The sequence below is a fragment of the Apis cerana genome, linkage group LG11 (genome assembly GCF_029169275.1).
Source record: "Apis cerana isolate GH-2021 linkage group LG11, AcerK_1.0, whole genome shotgun sequence".
NCBI lineage: Eukaryota > Metazoa > Arthropoda > Insecta > Hymenoptera > Apidae > Apis > Apis cerana.
The window spans coordinates 13,032,074-13,051,585 of NC_083862.1; the positions used below are offsets into that span (position 1 = coordinate 13,032,074).

The window sequence follows — 19,512 nt, forward strand, 5'->3', positions numbered from 1 at the left end:
AGAATACATATTTTTCATCCGGGGTCATCAGCCTTCAGGTACCAATTAATAGCAATATACTTATCACGTGTGAAATTGATATATTTCAAAAGCAGAACTTGCAGATCACGAACGGTGTTTTAATCATCGACAAAAACGTGAATTATCATAAACACCGTTGTGAACAAGTGTATTAAATTTTTGAGTGCATACACTTCCCTGTCAATATGATCGAATGAATCGGTAAAAATTGCTTAATATATTAAGACGACCAACCAGGATGAACTGAGTTTGGTCAAATTCAGTTCTTATTTTATATGTACAAAAAAAGTTGCTATCGAGAACTGCTTGAGCTTGATCTCGTGTAGCGACGATGCCGATGTCGTGGATTATTTGGGGGACTTCGCGATCGAGTTCTTGGTCTACGTCTTGGTGGCCGTGGGCTTCTGCGACGATTAATTGGTGGCGAACGTCTACGATAACGAGGAGGAGTATTTCTACCACCACCACCCCATCGTGGGGGCGCTCTTCTTCCCATTAAAGGTGACATTCTCCGCATCGGTAATGGTCGTGGTTTTGGTAATAATACTGGGGCAGCAGTAATTTCTTGGCCATCTATCTGTCCTGTAAATATCATAAAATAATTGTTAAATGACGTCGATATCTGTTAAGACAATAAGTGAAAAGAATTTTGAAATTTTATATTTACCACCATCCATATGTTTCATTGCATTTTCAGCTTCATCTGCTGTTTCAAATTCCACATAGGCAAATCCTCGTCCTTGATTTGGATGAAGCTTATCCATTGCAAAATCGACCATTTTAATCTGACCATATGTAGAAAAAATTTCCATAATGTGTTCCTTAGTAACATTACGGGTTAGATGTCCAATATGTATTTTTGTTGGTCTAGGAATTGGTGATCTTTCCCTACGTTTTCTACGTGGTGAAGGTGATCTATATGAAAAATCAAATGAAATAAAAAAAAATTACAAATGGAACTATTGTTCACATCATTTGATTAATATTTTTACCTAGAGCGTCCTTTGGGTTTTGGTTTATCAATCACAGAATTACTACTCTTTTTTTTATCTTTTTCTCTATCTCTATCTCTATCTCTGTCCCTGTCTCTTTCTCTTTCTCTTTCTTTTTCTCTTTCTTTTTCTTTATTATCATGTCTACGTGAAGCATCAACACTTTTGCTTCTACTTCGTTTTCTTCCTCTATCTCTAGAGCTCCCAGAAGAACTTGCCGAACTAGTAGAAGTAGTACTAGATGTAGAGCTTGATCTGGAACTACTTCCACTACTTGTAGATGATGATCCTGAGCTACTATCTGAGGAACTGTAATATATGAATAATAGAAGCAAAATGTAGATATAATTTTTCCTTTAATTTTTAGTATTATGAAAAAGATATTTATTTTCTTACCTACTGCCACTACTAGATGTAGAGCCAGCCCGCTTTTTTCTATCTCTTTCTCTACCTCTTTCCCTCTTATTTTCTTTATCAGTGACTTCGGTGTCGCTTTTACCCGTACTATCTTTACGACTGCGTGCCCTATGTTCACATGAAAACACCCGGTAATAACGAGGTTACAATTCAATGAGAAAAACAAGACCAAAACAATTAAAAAATAATACACATTACTTACATCATAGTATGGTATAAATCTTCAGGTTATAGGCGTGGTTTCGTTCCTATAAACGACAGAAAACTTTGTTGAACGCCGTGCAAACGCCAATAATGGCGGACGGTGCCGCTAAAAGATCGTCGCCTTTTCACAGAACGCGTTCTCACTATTAATTACGTATTAAACGATATTGCGTGCAAACAATATATGACACCAACAATTAAGAACTTTATTTTATCAACGAATCATAATGGAATAATATACAAAGTTTATGAACTATACACAAAATTACCAATAAAATAACGCGGCGCTGGTGTCGTTATTCCCGCCGGGTTGCGACCATATCACCTGAAAATCCTACACAAACCTATGAAAATCTGACCATACCATAAAACGTCCATTTTAGAAGATATTAAAGTAATCGCAAGATAAACTACTCGACTATTTTTTGTTTTAATATTATTTTTTCATTATAATTATATTGTATCATAATAAACATAACGACTAATATAAAAATTATTAGTATTACTTAAATTATTTAATTATTTTAAGATTATAAAATAATTGTAAGCTTTTCTTATAGGCCTTAAAAATGATTTTTAATTTATATTTTACTTGTATACTCATATATATTCGTATACTTAAACTAAAAATACGCATGCAAATTATACATTTCATAATCAATAAATTTTACTTACTTCAAAAACATTTTTTGGAACTAAAAAAATTATTAAAGTTACCTATTTTTAACATTTTGTAACTTGCATCCACGTGTAGATTTCAATCACTATTCATAAATTTAAAAGGCTATTTATAATCTTCTTTATGAACACTTTATAATGTGCCGCGCTTTTTAAATTTGTATCTTAATAGAATTCCATATTTAATCTCTTATATTAAAAATATATCAATCTAATAAAAAATTAAAAGAAAGATTTTCTAATATAATCAGAGTACAATCAGCTTGTATTTCATGAGTTTTATTTTTGTAGATTGCTGCAGCGATACGTAAGTACCGAAATGTATATGTATGTACATTTAAGTGATAATAACGAATTTAATATTTATGTACAAGTACACCAAATTATAAATACTAAACATTCGTCACATCTTACACATAATCCCCTAAAGCAATCCATTTTAACGTTGTACCGATTTTTCGTTTATTTTTATTTATTTTTTTTTTTTTAAGTGCTTTTTATATAAATACTACGTAATCAGAGTGAAATATGGAAAATCGTACGTATGTTTATTTGTTTTGGCACAGCTCATTGTAAAGAAAAATAAAAATATATATAATTCGAAAAAAAAATAAGAAATAAGTAAATCGCGTTTATCAGTAGCGCCAACATTGGAAGAAATGTTTCTAATAATCTTGTAAATTGTATATCCACTGTTTCTGTTATCAAGAATATCAGATATTGAAAAAATGTCCTTTTAGTTTGGAAATATTCGATGTTTGATAAGCCTTTTAGCTGAACGATATGTGCTATTTGACAATAATAATTCGATTATCAATTTATCGCAAGGTAACTGGACACGCAATATTTCACGATTACCTTACGAATATACAGCTCGCAATTATTCATTAAGCCTGCATTAATTGGTAATGTTGGTCTCGCATACAAGTACATAATAGAGTACAGAAATCGACATGCAATTTTTTTAAAAGCGGGATATATTACAAACTTAACAATAGCAGTAGATATACCAATAAATTTATGCAATATATATATTACAAAATTGTATTCTCCTTATTCTTGTTAACAAAATCCATTATTCATGTTTAGTATTTTTTTATTCTATTATCGAGTACTTAGATCATCCATCATTGTAAACATTTGAAACATGCCATTTGCTTTCTCGTCTAAATATTTTAAATATTCTCCTGGTATACATCCATTCGTCCATCCATACTTTTTCTTTTAACATTCATACAATTTTCTTTCATATATTCTTTTTAACTATTTTTCTTTTTTTTTTTTTATTTCATAAAAATTAATTGATCATATTAGTGGTCACATCGATAAAATCATCATTTATAACAAACAAATGAAATTATTAATCATTAAAGTCTTATATTTGTTTTATTATTTACGTATAAATATTGTTAAATATGTATATTAAAAATTTGCTACACATTTCATTTTACACGATTATTTTACACAGAATTTGTTATTCTATCCCGATAATGACTTAAATCGATTAAGTAACGTTTTGTTAACTGGACACGAACTCTTTTTGCATCAATAAACGTAGGACATTATACTAACAGGTTCGATTTTTATCCGTTTGTCGCTCTACTTTCATTTGTATGATTTATTGTACGAAACAAAAAACGAACACGATTGTAGGTAAAAATGGAGCTTAGAAATGTACGCAAAAATAATTTCTATATTTTTTGTTATTTGTCTAATCATATATTTTGATAAGTAAAGAAGAAAAACAAAAGGAACGAAAATTAATTGATATTTAATTTTTAGAATTGAGTCATATCGTCACGGTATAAAAATCTAAACTGACTTTATACTTTATACTAAAAAATATAATTGTATATGTTGTTGCTAAACAAAACAAAACTTGATCATTAACAGTTATTGTTACTTAGCAGTTATTACTAAGTGTTCGGAATTATTACTTCGTTGACGGTTTTGTGACTTGATTTTTTTCAATTATAATCGATCCAAGCGCTTCTTCTTGTGGATAAATAAACACATTTTATCTCATATACATATTAAATCGAATACTTTTTAAACAATAATTAAACCAACAAATTTTGCTAATAACGTGACACAACAGTCTTATATTACGATAGACTCGATGTTGAACTTAATATTTTTATCGATTTGATGTTCCTTTAAGTTCAACACGAAATATGGAACTTAATGTGCTTTCCATTGTAAATTACAATGAAAATCATAAATACCAATGCTCATTTTTTTTGCCAGAAAATTTTTGTCTATCGATTATCATTATTTCACTGAATACATTTTAACATCGTTCATGATACGCATTGTACACTGAGGGTATCACTAATAACATGGATGAATGATGACTGCGTTTAACGTCTTTGTTCCCTTAGGAAAATAATTGGCCTTGTTCCACATTATTTCGGTGAATGTAGAGTATGATAAATATGAATTAACATTTGGGCCGGAAAAGTTTTATAATATCCCGACCTAATATCATTTGACGTAGACTGTTTAGCTGCTTCGATACGAAGATTCAGACGGATATCTCGTAAGCGGCGTATATTCTTTCCTCTTTGGAACAGGAGACGCGCAATGACGGTAATTCTTGTACAATCTCCGTCCAACTACAGGATGGTGCGGAGACCGTAAAGGTGGGCTATACAGATATCTCATAGTTCATATCGTAAACACTAGCGCGATCAGGTGTTGGAGTTGTGGGCCGTTGTGATCTATTATCATTAGGCGCTGATACCATTTCCATAGAATCCGTCATTTCCAAAGCTCTAACAAAAGACATTGGTCTACGTCGAGTATCGCTCGATGTTGGAGTAGTTGGCGTTGCCATTGTGGCTTTTCGCTTCACTTGTGGCGACTGATGTGGTGGGAAGACTGGTACTCCACCCCTCATTGCAGGATGATACGCCGCTCTAGGAGCATTAGCGTATAATTGTTGCGTAGGACTTGTTGGATTAGAACGGTAATAATCGTATGATGGTGGAGGTCTTTGCGAGGGCGACTGATGTGTCGTTGCATTTGTCGTTCCACTTGGAACAGGATAGCTGCCTGGAGAATTATCTTTCCACATATAGACACCACGTTGAGGTGAACCCGCTAATTCTCGAATATTGTCGACAGTATTATTAGTTCTTGAGTACGAATGATCCGTACCTTGACGAACAAGCTCACTTTCTGATAAGAAACGCCGCTGCGGACTGTAACCAGTTACGACAGCACCACTAGCAGCACCAATACCAGTATTATTTCCTTGCTGTACATCATAATAAGTTGGTGCGTCGTTTACTCCTATAAAATCTGGCCGACGAACCTGCGTCGGTGTACCTGGATTTGATCTGTAACAGAGATAAAATATTTTGACCTCTGTGCTTATAAATTTCGAGCTTGATAATTGAATACTTGACAAATGCACAATAATACAGTGAACCAAGATGAATATGCGAGTGCTGAGCATTGTAGCCATACAAATACGGCTCTGGCGAGACATAGAGGAAAGAGAGAGAACAGCGCATCATTCCTATTATAAAAATTAGCATCTATCCAAGAAAAAGTAAAACGTAGCGAATCTAGGATATACATGTGTGGACATTTACTTGCGTGTTGATTAACTGATACATCTATATTGATATTTGTACACAAGATGTTTCACCAGTTCTATCTATCTTAAATATTTTTATTACTTCAAATAAACATTATTTATAGAGATTATATAATTGCATAAAATATAATAACAATTTTTTTCAGGATAAGATAAATAAAAAATTTACAAATTTTATTTTCTCAAATAAATAATTAATTTTTTATAAATAAATTTATAAAATAATAAATTTTGATTATAAGAGTATTATATTTATTCTATAATTGTTTTTCATATTTCATATATTTAATATATGTTATTTTTTTTGCATAAGATATTATATCGATAATTTTATAATTGCTGATAAAATTGTGAACAGTTTAAAAATGAATAATATTTATTTTCATTTATATTCAAAATTGTTTGCATTGAACATTTCTTAAAAATAATAGAATAAACAAAATAATGAGTATGTCAAAAATAATGAATTTTAAATATATTTTAATATTTTTTTTATAATTAAAATTTCTATAAAATTTAATTAAAAAAAATTAAATATTTTTTTTGAAAAATAAAAATTAATTTTTAGATTTCTTTTATTATTTTCTAAATAAAAATTACCATTATATTTTTCTTTTATCTGTACAATTTTTATTCATATATTATTATTTATTGTATTATTTGAGATAATAGAATATTTAAAGTGGATAAAATTAATGAAACACATGTACATTTAGATTAAAGTATGCGTTTTTCTTAAATATACATATATATATACATATATATTAATATAATGAGAATAATAATAATAATAATATATGTATATATAAAGAAAGATATATATGTAAGGAATATACGCAAGAAAGCATAACTTTAAACTACGATATGTCCTCGTAGGATGAAGTTCGTGTTTACCTGCAGTAGGTCGCAACATGATGGTAGAAAGCAGCTCCTTGCAGTTACCACCCCCTGCAGTGGGACACAAACTTATCTATATACCATATATCTTGTAATAATGTACATGCAGAGAAACTAATTCTCTACGATATTATTGTGATCTACAACGCGCAACATTTCTTTTTTGTCACGTTCCTTCGTCATTCAGAAGGTGAGAAAACTGACAAAAAGGTGAGAGAATAAAGGAAGAAAGAATAAGAGCAAGAGTGAGGTGTTCATAGTGAAGGATAGGGATTTGAAGTAAACAGGCTTCACATCATATTGAGAGGTAGCAAACAGGACATTGAAAAAGGAGATTGTTCAATTTATATTGGTAGCGTGCTCAAGAAATGCAATGTAAACTATTACTAAATGGCGCTTTCCTCTTATTCTCTACAACGAGATAAATTTTTGTGCAATGTGAAAACGCCGCGACATAAATTAAGAAAAAAAAAAAAAAAAGAAAAATATTCATCTAAAAGTTCAATACTCCAAAAATACTTTATGTATCCACGGAATAAAAGAAATATTAAGTAATATTTATATCATAAAAGATTGTATTACATACGATATATATTTGCACATATTTTTCTTTCTTTCGAAATAGGTTTAATTTGGAAATTTATAATTGTTCTATTTGAAAATAATAGATAAGCATAGTATACCTGCGAATTGGACTGGAAATGGCAAGTGGAGTTGGTACTCCAATAGCTTTAATCCGTTGTGTTGTTGGACTAGCACCCCCCTGACCTTGGCTTCTTTGAGAAGCTGTAGCTGGTGACCCACTTGCTTCTGGCGATAATGGATCGGGCGTATGGCTTCGGGAGCCATTCATTCCCCTATACGTATTGATAATATACCTTACGTATATTAGAAAAAAAATTAGCAAACGATATATCATTTGCTGTCATTTTTTATTTTACCTTGGCCTTGGATGAGGGCTGCCTCTAGTGTGATGCATTGGATGGCGATGTTGCGATGGTGGAGGATGCCTGGGAGATTCACTATTCTCCACAGGCGGCAGGAAGAAATTGCTTTTAGAACCATGTCTTTGTACTGGCGGCGTAGGTTCACAATCCGCAGACTGTGACGCAGTAGGTTCCATGTCTGTATCTGATCCGTCTCGTCCAGGAGACAACTGGAAACAATAATCAAATTGATGCTGTTTCCATTATAATAAAAAATTAATGTATCTTACTAAATTATTATAGCACGCTTTTGTACAATAATAACGCACATTTCTTAGAAATATAGACGTTCAACCAGGATGGGTAAGGAACAGGGAACTGAACAGAAAATAACTGCATCTTTCCAACGTTGTAAATAAGATATTACTGAGAGGAAGAATCGTCGCTTGAAATGCTTGAACTCTAAAGAAAGAAACTCGGAATTAACGAATAAATGTTTAAAACTTTAAAAATCGTGCAATCGTCTTTTTAAACATGTTAAGATACGCACTACATCTACAATTTGCAATGTATAACTTATTGAAGCTTCGAAGCGCGGAAAAGAATAGTATAGCACGAACCTGAAAGATTAAGTAAAGCAGAGTGAATTATGGATCTATAATAAAACTACATACAACTCGTCAAACATCAAAAAAGCGTTAAAATCACATGCTAGAAAGGAAGAGCTATTTATACTTGTAAAATCTTCTTGTATGTAGTATCAGAAGTGTCAAGCAAAGTTGCACTAGCTCTTACCTTATTGTAAGCATTTGAACTGGCATTTCTAACACCATTGCTGCTATCCATGTAGGTTTTTACCTGGTTCTCACTGCCTATAGTCGATATCTCAGATGTAGAAACTCCACGCCGTTTTCCTGAATACTTTTCAGGCTTAATCAAACTGAAATGATATAAATTTATAATTATTTTTCTGTTTAAATTTGAATTATGATTAACATTATTGTATATTTACATATATTAATATTACCTGGGATATTGTGGTCCAAATTGCGTATAACAGCAATTGTGTAAGCAACCATGAGAAAAAGGATTGTAGCCTCCATTAAATTTACCCGTTACCTGTTCATTTGTTGTACGTCCTCGAGAAACAAGTACTACATGAAAACCAGTCAATCCAAAAATTGGAATGAATAAAAGTATAACCACTCCCATGAGTACAAGTCTATTTTATATTTAAGGATATTTTATATTATAAGATGTGAGATTATAACAAAAATATATATCATTCATTGAAGATATTAAATGCTGTATAAATCATTCATAGAATTTGCAGCTTAAATGAATGATGGCCAAACATTCATTCAATATATTAAATCTTAAATCTCGTTAAATAGACTATATTATTTTGTAATGCAATTGCAAATATCAATTCAGGAAAAAAGGATACGCAACAATAGTGTCCACTTCACCTAATTGTTGTTTACGTTCCAATACAAAATATAGGCAAAGTCCAAATATACTGAGCATATGAAAACTAAGTGACAGGAGGAAGAAAAAAAAGAATCTATAATTCCTCCTGCCAATACAGTTGTTTACCCATGGGCAGTGATGATCAAATGTCTGAAAATATAAAAAAAGAATTAAATTTAAAAAAAATAATCACTCAAAATACATTTAATACATACCTCAATACAATGATTACACACACTACAATGTGAACAACGTGGAGGTCTATAGAATTTGCACGTAACACACCATTTCATGCGAACTGTAATACCATTGATTTCTACATTTTTATATAATGGAGCATGGAAATCATCTTCTCTATCCTCGTCAGGAGGTGCTTAAAAAAATAAAATTATACTTTTTCAACAACTATCACAAGTTTATTTGATGATTCTTTGATTTTATGTATGAACATACCTTTTGGAATAACACCTGGATCCATAAATGTTGCTAATGTAAAATTTGCCAAAACAAAAAAGGTAATGACTCCTTGAAGAGCAGGTACCCATGTTCCCCATCGAAACACGTAATATTGGCATCTATAAGATTCAAAAAATATATGACGAACACATATTTTGATAAATTGGCACAATCTTGAAAATGAAAACAGGAGCGCAAACATTGCAACCACTCACGAGAAGACAGACATGTGTACGAAACTTACGGAAAACAGAAGAAGAGTGTCGTAGTGCTGAGTAGAGCTGTCCAGGCAAACGTAGCTGGTAGATACCTTGTCTTCACATCGCATTTCGGCATTCTGTACACTCCACTTCGTGATCGACAATTAACGAATTATTAATGGGTAAGATTTCTGCTACCAGAAAACATGGCCGCGTCCATCGGCGCTACTTATTTGCAAGTTGTGCGATCCGTATTTAGCACGGATTTCCATTTCCACTATGCCTATACATCCGTGGCATCTTGATAATTGTTCTGTCTATTACTCGCGCGTCACTTCAGCAAAAACATCCGTAATGTGATTAATATTTAAGCGCTTCTGCATACACGATCCGCGAACACACTACCTTGCTGACATACATATATATTATGTACATATATCGTGCACAGATAGTGAGCCGTGCCCCCTGTAACACGAGTGTTCCACAATACGATCCACTGAGACCTTGTGGTTCGCTTTCATAATTTTCCTTTCTTATAGAATTGCATTCATAGTTTAATGATGCTTAACAATATCGTTGCATGCGATACTTCCAAAGTCTTGTAATTTCGAATTTTGTATTTATCGACAGAAAGTATTAATAGTTTTTACGAAAAACTTCTTTACCGACGCAATCTTTCTTTATTCAAGTGATGAAAGTGACTCTTGAATCAAGCGATTCAAATTTTTCTCAGTTATTTTTTTTATTTCTTTATTTAATAAATATAATTGGTGTTGGAAATAAGTATAATTTTATTTTGTAAAATAAATTTTAAATTATAAAATTGATTGAATTTATTACATTTCTCTTTTCTTTTAGAAAGAATAATGTTCAATTAAAGTTTGTATAATCCTATTAAAATCGTATAAAAAAAATCGAATAGCCAATTATATCGAAGGATCAACTTATAAGTTTCTGTTATTTTTCATAAAAAAAAAATATGAAAATATTAATTTAAAATTTATAATAACCAATAAAAAATTGAAGTAGAAGAAACGTTGCGATGATGCTATATTAGGAAATATGGCAAGAGGCCAAGCAGATGGCAAATTATAAATTAAAGAAAAGAATCTCATCAATAGAAATTATTTCAAATCAATAAGGTATTCCATGATATATTTTCATCTGATAAATTCGATACAATCGTTTTATTAATTTATATTATCATTTAATCAAACAATGATATATCATATTTATGTAACATATTTTTAGAACTAAAATTGGAATATATTACTAATATTATTAATAATATTTATATCATTTATGTTGTGCATTGGAGAATTGAAATAAAATTATGTCATATACAAAAGAATATTAATATATTAAACTTACCTATAAATCGGCGTTACTACGTAATAATTATTTATAACAAATTCAAAATAAATTTATATTTTTTCCAATCCCTATTATCTAATTCGCTTCAAAATTTTTAATAATTACATTTACGATTGTATGTATATATAATATTACATTTTCTTTGATTATTTTTGTTTCCCAAACTTGGTATTAATTAGAAAAACTTAAAAAATTAAAAGTTAAAAACTTCTCCATTCTAAGAATTCTTCATTACTTTCAAATAAATTTCGATTCATCATCTTTTAAAAATATTAATTCAAATATAAAATATGAATTCAATAATAATTCAATAAAATAATCTGTTTTCTTTGTTATTTTTATAATCTCTATCGCATCGTTCTTTCAGAAATTCACCAACGACAAAAAAAAAACGATAATCCTCAGATAAACTTTAAACTTTGAGACCAAAATGATCCGCAATGATATCGATACGCTATATTGAAAGTTTTATATATAATAATTTCAAATAGAGACTGATCTACGCCACGAGTAAAAATGGAAGAGATGTTATTATTAGGGGAATTTATTTTTCTTAAGAGGTAATTTTGAGATGGTGGATCACCGAGGGCGGTATCCGCATGCCTGTTTAACGAGTCGGTTTCCGACTACGGCCTCTTGCCAACGATGATTTTCAGAACTTGGCACCCAAACGTAATTGCTTTTGCACGCTCGAAACGCCGTTGTCACTCCTCGGTGAGCATTGATGAGAGTAGCGCGTGGTGAATGTTATCTATAATAACCACGGCAACCACGACGATGATGGTGGCGATGATGCTCTGGCACCGAAAATATTTCTAATGAGACAAATTTACATATAACGTATCCGTTGGCTGATTTTCGTGCGTGCCCCTCCACCGTTTTAAAACGATTGAATGAAAACTAGTACAAATATTTTACATTCCACTGTCATCCAAAGCGAAAATCTTGTATACGCGTGTCTATCACGGCCAATTGATCACCTCATATTATTTATAACCACATATTTCTTCGTGGATAACAATTTCTCTCCATTCTGTCTCAACCTGTCATTCTCAATTTCAAATTGTTGTTCCACTTTTGTTGAAATAAAATAATGCAAATCTCAACTCTCCGGGATAAAATAATTATTACGTAATCGACGATAATTTGTCCGCGTAGAGCGAAAAGCAAATTTAATCACAACGTATCACTTCGATATTTCATCTCAACGAGATTAGAAAATCGGGCAAATTTTAGAAACATCTTTCTTTCAAATTAGAATTGGAAAGAGGGGGAAATATATGGTTGGAATATTATTTTAGCTTGGAACTAATCCTTCTTCGCCATTTACCGATCATTACCGATGCATTAGAACGATTTGTTTAAACGGAGTGGTTTAGTACCGGCAATTTTGGAATGTTTACGAGGTTGAGAAGAATAATAACCGCAGAACAGTTGTTCCCAACCAGTTTCCATCCGTGTTCGTAGAAAATTTCGCTTTCGACCTATATTTTCGAGTTCGAAAAATGCGTAAAAATCGCTGATGAATCATCTTGAAAGAGTCCCAGGATTCGTTATATTTTTGCTGTACAGCAAGCCAGGTAGAAGTTAGTGTTGTAATGGTTTGCAATGCGTAGGTAGTATCTAATGTAAGAACAGCGACGTGTCTGAAAATTGCATGTCGATCCGTTTCGTTATCGCGAAGGAATTATAACTATTTGCGCGAGGACAGATAGAGATATTCGCGAAGGGTATATTTAAACAATCGCCGTTAGATGGCATTGAATTGAGTGACCGCGACATAATGGAGTCGACAACGAGTTTAATCGACAATAAAATAACGAGATGAAACGTGAATGATAAAAAAAGAAAAAGTCATTATCGATTAATTTTCCCGATAAGATAAAAAATAAATATCCATATTTTCGTATTTCCTTTTTTTTTCCTTTCTGCCATTCTGAAAAATTTCACCAACGATATTATATTTAAGAAGATATTGATCCTCCCGAGTGCCGATCGGAACGATTCATAACGTAATCACGGTGCTATTCGACGCTTTAAATATCGCGTTTGAAACGCGATTATTGTTATATAGGAATGAAAATAATCCGCGATCCAGTAATAGTAGGGTGCACCACGACCACCTCGTCCCGATGATATAATTTAAGAATCAAAAATGTACAGGTGATCGTGTAATTCGAATTGCAATCTTCTGTGTGATTTAGCGTCGGCCTTCCGACATTACGGAGGGACCCACTTATAACATATTTCATTTTTCGTCGCGTCGCTCTATTTTTGCGCCCACCAGTTTTCTAGCTGGTTTACCAGACGCTGTGGATGTCTTTATACCGGGACGGAAAAGCCGCGGCACTTCAGGTATCCGTCGTCCGCCGTGCGAAGTATCCGTCACCATGGTAAGACTCGCGTAAACGCTTCGTCGAATTCCAATTTCGCGTTATCAACGTTCTCTGTAAGATGAATCAATGGTGATTTTATTTCATAAAAGTGGGGAATTGCATGCCTATATATGTATATGAATAATACAATTGTGACACGAGAATAAATTCATTGATAAATCGGGGAAATTTTCTAATAAAATATATATATGTATATATACGTGATACAATTTGCAGGAGGAAGACGACCAAAAAATGGCTGTAATGCGAAAAGCATTTCAAATGTTCGATACGACGAAAAGCGGATTCATCGATACGTTGAAAATTTCAACGATATTGAACACAATGGGTCAATTATTCGACGATTCCGACTTGAATGCTTTGATCTCCGAGAATGATCCGGAAGGGACTGGTAAAGTAAACTTCGATGGATTCTGCAGAATCGCTGGCCGATTCTTGGAGGAGGAGGACGCCGAGGCGATGCAAGAAGAATTGAAAGAGGCCTTCCGTTTATACGATCGTGAGGGAAATGGATATATTACAACGGCTACATTGAAGGAGATTCTTGCCGCCCTCGATGATAAACTTACCAGTGCGGATTTAGACGGCATAATCGCCGAGATCGATACCGATGGATCAGGCACGGTTGATTTTGATGGTAAGACGGTAGAACGAACAACCTCGCTCCTTTATTTACATAATCTTTTTCCAATTCTTAGAATTCATGGAAATGATGACTGGAGAATAATCACGGATGGAGAGAATTGGCAGAGCGACGTCGAAGACAGTACAGTACTTTAAAACGATATTTTAATATTTTTGTCGATACTAGTATCCTGTGGAAAAATTTGTTTAATAAAACAACAATGTAAATTTCCTACTTCTTCTGATTATTTGAAATCCCCTACTTGAATCAATATATATATATATATTGGAAAAATAAGCGATTTGAATAAGGTGAAAATTAAAAAGATTGGATTTTATAATAAACATTTGCTCCTGACAGCAATTTATTCATTGTAATTCATTGTAATTCACAATTCGATAAATTTTTTTTTTTTTAATTAACAATATCTTGTGCGCGCTAAGTCTCTCATGTAAATCATTCGCATACGATTACTAACAACATTTGTGCGCTTCGCCGTAGGAATATTTACTGAGTGATGTCATTGGTGGGTTGACCTTGGTGGAAGACGAGAACATCCTTTACGAAAATGTTAGGAACGCTGAGTGCACCAAGAGACAATGGTCTGTCCAGAGGGAAACCGAGAGGTTTGCCGTCAAGAGACATGGCACCGCCAGCAACCTGCGAGACCGGCTTATTCTGGTAATATTCGCTGACAGTCTGGTCCTGAACAGTTTGAGGTTGAGCGTAGATACTTTGCCAGCCGCCAGCGTGTTGCTGTCCACTAGCGACGTTACCACTTCCCGGGACTGCGCCTTGGACTTGAGAGTTTGACCACATCTGACCTCTTTGCATGCCATATGGAACATTCATTCCTTGAACACCTTGTCCAAATACACTTTGTTGTACTCCTTGCATAACGGACGACAGGCCTTGGACGCCTTGGACGCCCTGGACACCTTGGACACCTTGGACATTCTGGACGCCTTGGACACCCTGGACGCCCTGAGCGACTTGGACACCTTGGACACTTTGTTGTACACCTTGAACACCTTGTAATCCTTGCAGTCCAGATTGTTGCTGTTGTCCAGATTGTACAGATTGATCGAACGGAGAGGAATTAATATGCAATCCATGATGAGATTGTTGATGTCCATAGATCATTTGAGCGGCATGTTGATGCCTCTGTTGACTCTGTTGTACCGCTGCCGTTGCCGCTTGTACTTGTTGTTGAACTTGTTGAGCTTGTTGCACTTGTTGTTGGTTCCAACTACCTTGCTGTCCTAACCAAGCGCCTGCATTAACAACTCCAACACCTTGAACGGAGTAGGTCATGTCTTGTCCTTGGCCTACAGGATTCTGGATTTGCGTGTTCGGGTATTGTCCGTGGTATTTAGTGTAAAGATTAGCGTAATGGTTTCTAACAGCTGAAGAAGAAGAAATCGTATGATATAGAATTAGAGATAACATACGTATTCATTTCATTGTTATTGATAATATACCTTGAACTTGTTGCTGAGCGTTGACCAAATTCTCAGGAAGAACTTCTACATTTTGCTGAATTCCTCCGCCCACTTGAGAAACTTGACCTTGCTCTTTCAGTTGTTGATATTGGTCAACGCTTACGACTTGGAATTGCTGATCTTGATAAGTCAAACTTTGTTCAGGAATCACTGGTCCATATGGGACGTTAAGTGGGTTTGATGAAGAGATCACAACTAAGAATTGAAGAGGGAAACCTTGCGGCTGACCTTTGGGAAGAGATAATCTAGCAGGGAAACTGAAGATTTGATGTGGCTGTAAAAATATTATCAGATTGTTACAAAATTTCCTAATATCTTTAATCTTCTTCTTTATAAAGACAAGTTTATTAACCTCAGTGACATAGAATGGTTCCTGGGATCGGATAGCAGCATTGACTCCTCGTTGAATTTGAGAAGTAGATGGCCAATCGGGGCTCTGTCCAGGAGCTTGTTGAGAATTTCTGATAATGGTGTTTTCACCAGCATGGACTAAATACAGAATATATTAATCATAAACAAATCGTTTCTAAATAAATAATTTATTAGAAAAAAAAAAACATTGAAACTTACGGTTCTGGATAAATTGATCAAGTTCAACAAAGAGATGTTCATTCTTAGAAATACTAATGGGTTGGCCTTGATGATCGTGTTTGGGTCCAAGGAAGACACGGACAACTGCGTTTGGCACGTTCTGTTCGCTATGAACTGTAATTCTATATTGATAAGGTTGATGATCCAATCTCTTCAGATGAGCTCTAACATGAGATGGAGTTTGTTCTTCTTGTTGCTGTTGAGATTGGTGACCAGTAACGGCATCGAGATCGACGTAGAAATCGGTGAAAAGAGTTACAAGTTGACTGACATCAACATTCTGAATGGTAACTCCAGGAAGGATAAGATCATTGTATTGATAGGCAGGCAAAGATTGTTGATATTGTTGATAAAGATTCATAACTTTTTTATACAATTGATAGAAAACTGGGTCGTGGACGGCAACTTGTCCAAGTTCGAGTGATGATGGTGTGTAGTCCCAAATGTTTTGAACTTCAGGAGCATTTCCAAGAAGTTTGCGAGCAGCAGCTTGTAGACTTCCATAATATCTATTTAAAATGAAAAAACGAGTAATAGAAACATAGTTATATAATTTTAAATTATAGTTATATATTTTTCACTGACCTTGGATTAACACTTCTACCAGTTCCTTCAATCAGATCACCAAGAATGTTCACACCCTGTGGTTGATACAGAGAAAGAAAAACGCCTTGTGGAGTAACGACATTTCCAGAATCAATAGCATCTCTCAGTCTTTTTTCTAAAGTTGCAACATGTCGGATAAGCTGGTTCCTTTGAGGTTGGAGTTGAAGATTCTCAGGACGGCCTGCGAATTCAAGTCCATTGAGACCGCGAAGATGTGGTTGATAGAGACTTTGTACATTTTCGTAGTCAATATCCTTAATAGAACCAAGTCCGTTAGAAAGACGATTAAGTTCATAACGTGCCAAAAGTTGTTGATGAAGGTATAAATATTGAGCTCCGCGACCAATATTGGCTTGTTGATCATGTTGTCCTGCTTGTTGTTGTAAATATTTTCCTACAATCTGTTGTTGATATTGTTGCTGAGTTAAAGGCTGTTGCTGCTGTTGTTGTTGCTATTTAGAAAAATTGATTACATTAATTTATAATGCTTTCCAAAATTTGATTACATTATTTATAATTTTTTTTTAAAGAAAGTATTTAATATTGATTTTTAGAATATTTACTTCTTGAATATATCCAGCAAGATTAACTTGGGTATAGTATGCAGCAAGACCAATATCTTGAGTAAAATAAGATAGCTGTTGTTCATCATGAGATAGAAGTGCAGAATAGTTAACAGGAATAAGAATGTTTTCTTGATTGTTTTTTTCTTGAGTGTTTTGAATAGCAATATTTTGAGCTTCTTGAATAACTCGAGAATCCAAGTGATATTCGGGTAAAATTTCATAAATTGGTGGGAAAATAACACCTTGAGTATCTTGACGAGTTAATATAGCAGCAATAAATGCCTGTTGAATAAACAGCAAAATTATGTAAATAAAATATAGTATATACAATACAATACAAATAAATACAATAAAAAATATTTTTAATCTAATATAATGTAATATTTTAATCTAATATATTTTTATTTAAATAATTCTTATACCTTAACAAATTGTGCTTCATTAACATGCATACGGGCCCATGCAGCAGTTTTGAGGAAAGTCTGGTAATCCTTAGCACCCAAAAGAATCCTATAGAGGAGAGAAACTTCTTTGCGAAGTTGGCTGATTGAATTGCTGTAAGTTGTACCTTGTGGTTGAACTAAACCTGCTTTTACAGCACCTGCATAGTACATGACAATGATTGGGTTCTTATACTGATGAGAGTTACTCTCAATGTCATAACTAGCACCAAGATTTTGAAGTTTTTGATTTGGGATTGGTTGGGAAATTTTTTGTAGAAGTTGAATGACATCTTGTTGTTTGTTGAGGAGATCCTGGTCAGCTAAAATAAATAAAAGCATTTCTTTAATATCCAAAGGTAATAATAATATAATATCATATTATATTTTTGAAATATTAATATTAAAAAAATTTAATAAAACAAATCAAACAAATAAAACAATTCACTTATTAAGAACCAATATTTATTGCAATGTATATATATATATATATATATATATATATATATATATATATATAACTTATAACTTATAACTTATAACTTAAACAATATTAGAATTAAAAAAGAAAGTAAATAAATCAAAAAATTTTAAGAAAAAAAATAATAATATAGAATTATTTTCATACCATTCTTATTAAATCTTTTAGAACTTAAAATTATAAAAATAATAGTTTTAAATAATAACTCACCAGCACGTTGTTTGACGTTGGGGGCACAAACCCCTAAGGCTACCAGAGCCAGCAGGAATATGAAATACCTCATTGCGAAATTCAATGATGCGATGCGATGTTGACTGTCTGTTCAACCAGTCTTTTATACTTAAACTCTATCGAAGAAGGGGTTTATCGGCGACCTGCCGACCCACCTCTTTCAAGATTTCGCAGTCTACCCGCGATATCCATAACTAAGTATTTCGAATGTGTTTGGCGCATTCGATCGAAGGTTAAATGATGATATGTATCATTGCAAATAGATTATGCATCAAGCCCTCTTATACGGAGAATTAAATACTGAAATTTTTACCGGTAGTCTTCATTCATTATATTTATTCAATTTTCTTTGAAAAGCTTTATTTTCATTTGATTAAAATATTATGAATTATATTTATTTTAATTTTTATATTTTTCATTTATAAAGTTCAATTATAAAAAGTATCCAAAAAAAAAAAATCAGATTAAATTATATTAATTTATTTTAATTTTATGATAATAATATTTTTCTAATTTTAATTCAAGTTCGTTAAATATAAAAACAATTTTAAAAAAGAAATTTACATTAATTTATAACATTTTTTGTTACAACAAATTAATAATTTAATACAAAACAAAAATAATAATGGAAAAAGAATAGAAATATAGAACAATATTCGAAGATTAAATTTTTATTAAACAATAAATCTTTATTTATAATATATATTATTTTCCAATTAATTAAATAACTGAATCACTTTTAGCTTACTTACAAAAAGAATATAAAATGTTGAGGGTCATCTATATCTTCGAATGCGGGATAATATAATAAGATAATATATGTCTTGAACTTTTC

The 19,512-nt window shown here is 32.6% G+C and overlaps 4 protein-coding genes across 13 annotated transcripts; 1 reads left to right on the forward strand and 3 right to left on the reverse strand.

Moving 5' to 3' along the window:
* Nucleotides 1-60: 60 nt before the first annotated feature.
* Nucleotides 61-2,420, reverse strand: LOC107995060 (RNA-binding protein with serine-rich domain 1). Of its 7 annotated transcripts, none has more exons than XM_062082039.1 (7): nucleotides 2,352-2,401; nucleotides 1,904-1,968; nucleotides 1,633-1,678; nucleotides 1,410-1,538; nucleotides 1,014-1,322; nucleotides 689-936; nucleotides 61-603 (listed from the first exon to the last, which is right to left on the reverse strand). In XM_062082039.1, exons 3-7 carry the CDS (start codon nucleotides 1,635-1,637, stop codon nucleotides 314-316), a joined length of 981 nt encoding a protein of 326 aa, XP_061938023.1. In that variant the 5' UTR covers nucleotides 1,638-1,678; nucleotides 1,904-1,968; nucleotides 2,352-2,401; the 3' UTR covers nucleotides 61-313. The 7 variants fall into 7 exon arrangements, with proteins under 7 accessions (XP_061938023.1, XP_061938024.1, XP_061938022.1 ...); XM_062082040.1 differs by having other exon boundaries at nucleotides 2,310-2,399; XM_062082038.1 differs by having other exon boundaries at nucleotides 1,904-1,988; nucleotides 2,310-2,395.
* A 155-nt stretch (nucleotides 2,421-2,575) lies between these two features.
* On the reverse strand, nucleotides 2,576-10,052 carry LOC107995058 (palmitoyltransferase ZDHHC8). Of its 2 annotated transcripts, none has more exons than XM_017052287.3 (9): nucleotides 9,910-10,052; nucleotides 9,663-9,784; nucleotides 9,425-9,582; nucleotides 9,187-9,359; nucleotides 8,767-8,961; nucleotides 8,535-8,679; nucleotides 7,755-7,969; nucleotides 7,497-7,670; nucleotides 2,576-5,653 (listed from the first exon to the last, which is right to left on the reverse strand). In XM_017052287.3, the coding sequence occupies exons 1-9, from the start codon at nucleotides 9,999-10,001 to the stop codon at nucleotides 4,960-4,962; spliced, it is 1,968 nt and encodes a 655-aa protein (XP_016907776.1). In that variant the 5' UTR covers nucleotides 10,002-10,052; the 3' UTR covers nucleotides 2,576-4,959. The 2 variants fall into 2 exon arrangements, with proteins under 2 accessions (XP_016907776.1, XP_028521228.1); XM_028665427.2 differs by having other exon boundaries at nucleotides 7,497-7,691.
* LOC107995063 (troponin C) lies at nucleotides 9,922-14,494 on the forward strand. 3 transcript variants are annotated; one of them, XM_017052297.3, is made up of 4 exons: nucleotides 10,416-11,007; nucleotides 11,607-13,632; nucleotides 13,852-14,272; nucleotides 14,334-14,494. In XM_017052297.3, the coding sequence occupies exons 2-4, from the start codon at nucleotides 13,630-13,632 to the stop codon at nucleotides 14,360-14,362; spliced, it is 453 nt and encodes a 150-aa protein (XP_016907786.1). In that variant the 5' UTR covers nucleotides 10,416-11,007; nucleotides 11,607-13,629; the 3' UTR covers nucleotides 14,363-14,494. The 3 variants fall into 3 exon arrangements, with proteins under 3 accessions (XP_016907787.1, XP_016907786.1, XP_061938027.1); XM_017052298.3 differs by lacking the exons at nucleotides 10,416-11,007; nucleotides 11,607-13,632 and adding an exon at nucleotides 9,922-10,047; XM_062082043.1 differs by lacking the exon at nucleotides 10,416-11,007 and having other exon boundaries at nucleotides 13,461-13,632; nucleotides 13,852-14,494.
* A 98-nt stretch (nucleotides 14,495-14,592) lies between these two features.
* LOC107995056 (hexamerin) lies at nucleotides 14,593-19,468 on the reverse strand. Its single transcript, XM_017052283.3, has 9 exons — nucleotides 19,430-19,468; nucleotides 18,657-18,977; nucleotides 17,948-18,288; nucleotides 17,523-17,807; nucleotides 16,939-17,411; nucleotides 16,333-16,862; nucleotides 16,115-16,251; nucleotides 15,742-16,036; nucleotides 14,593-15,666 (listed from the first exon to the last, which is right to left on the reverse strand). Exons 2-9 carry the CDS (start codon nucleotides 18,727-18,729, stop codon nucleotides 14,768-14,770), a joined length of 3,033 nt encoding a protein of 1,010 aa, XP_016907772.2. The 5' UTR covers nucleotides 18,730-18,977; nucleotides 19,430-19,468; the 3' UTR covers nucleotides 14,593-14,767.
* Nucleotides 19,469-19,512: the final 44 nt, after the last annotated feature.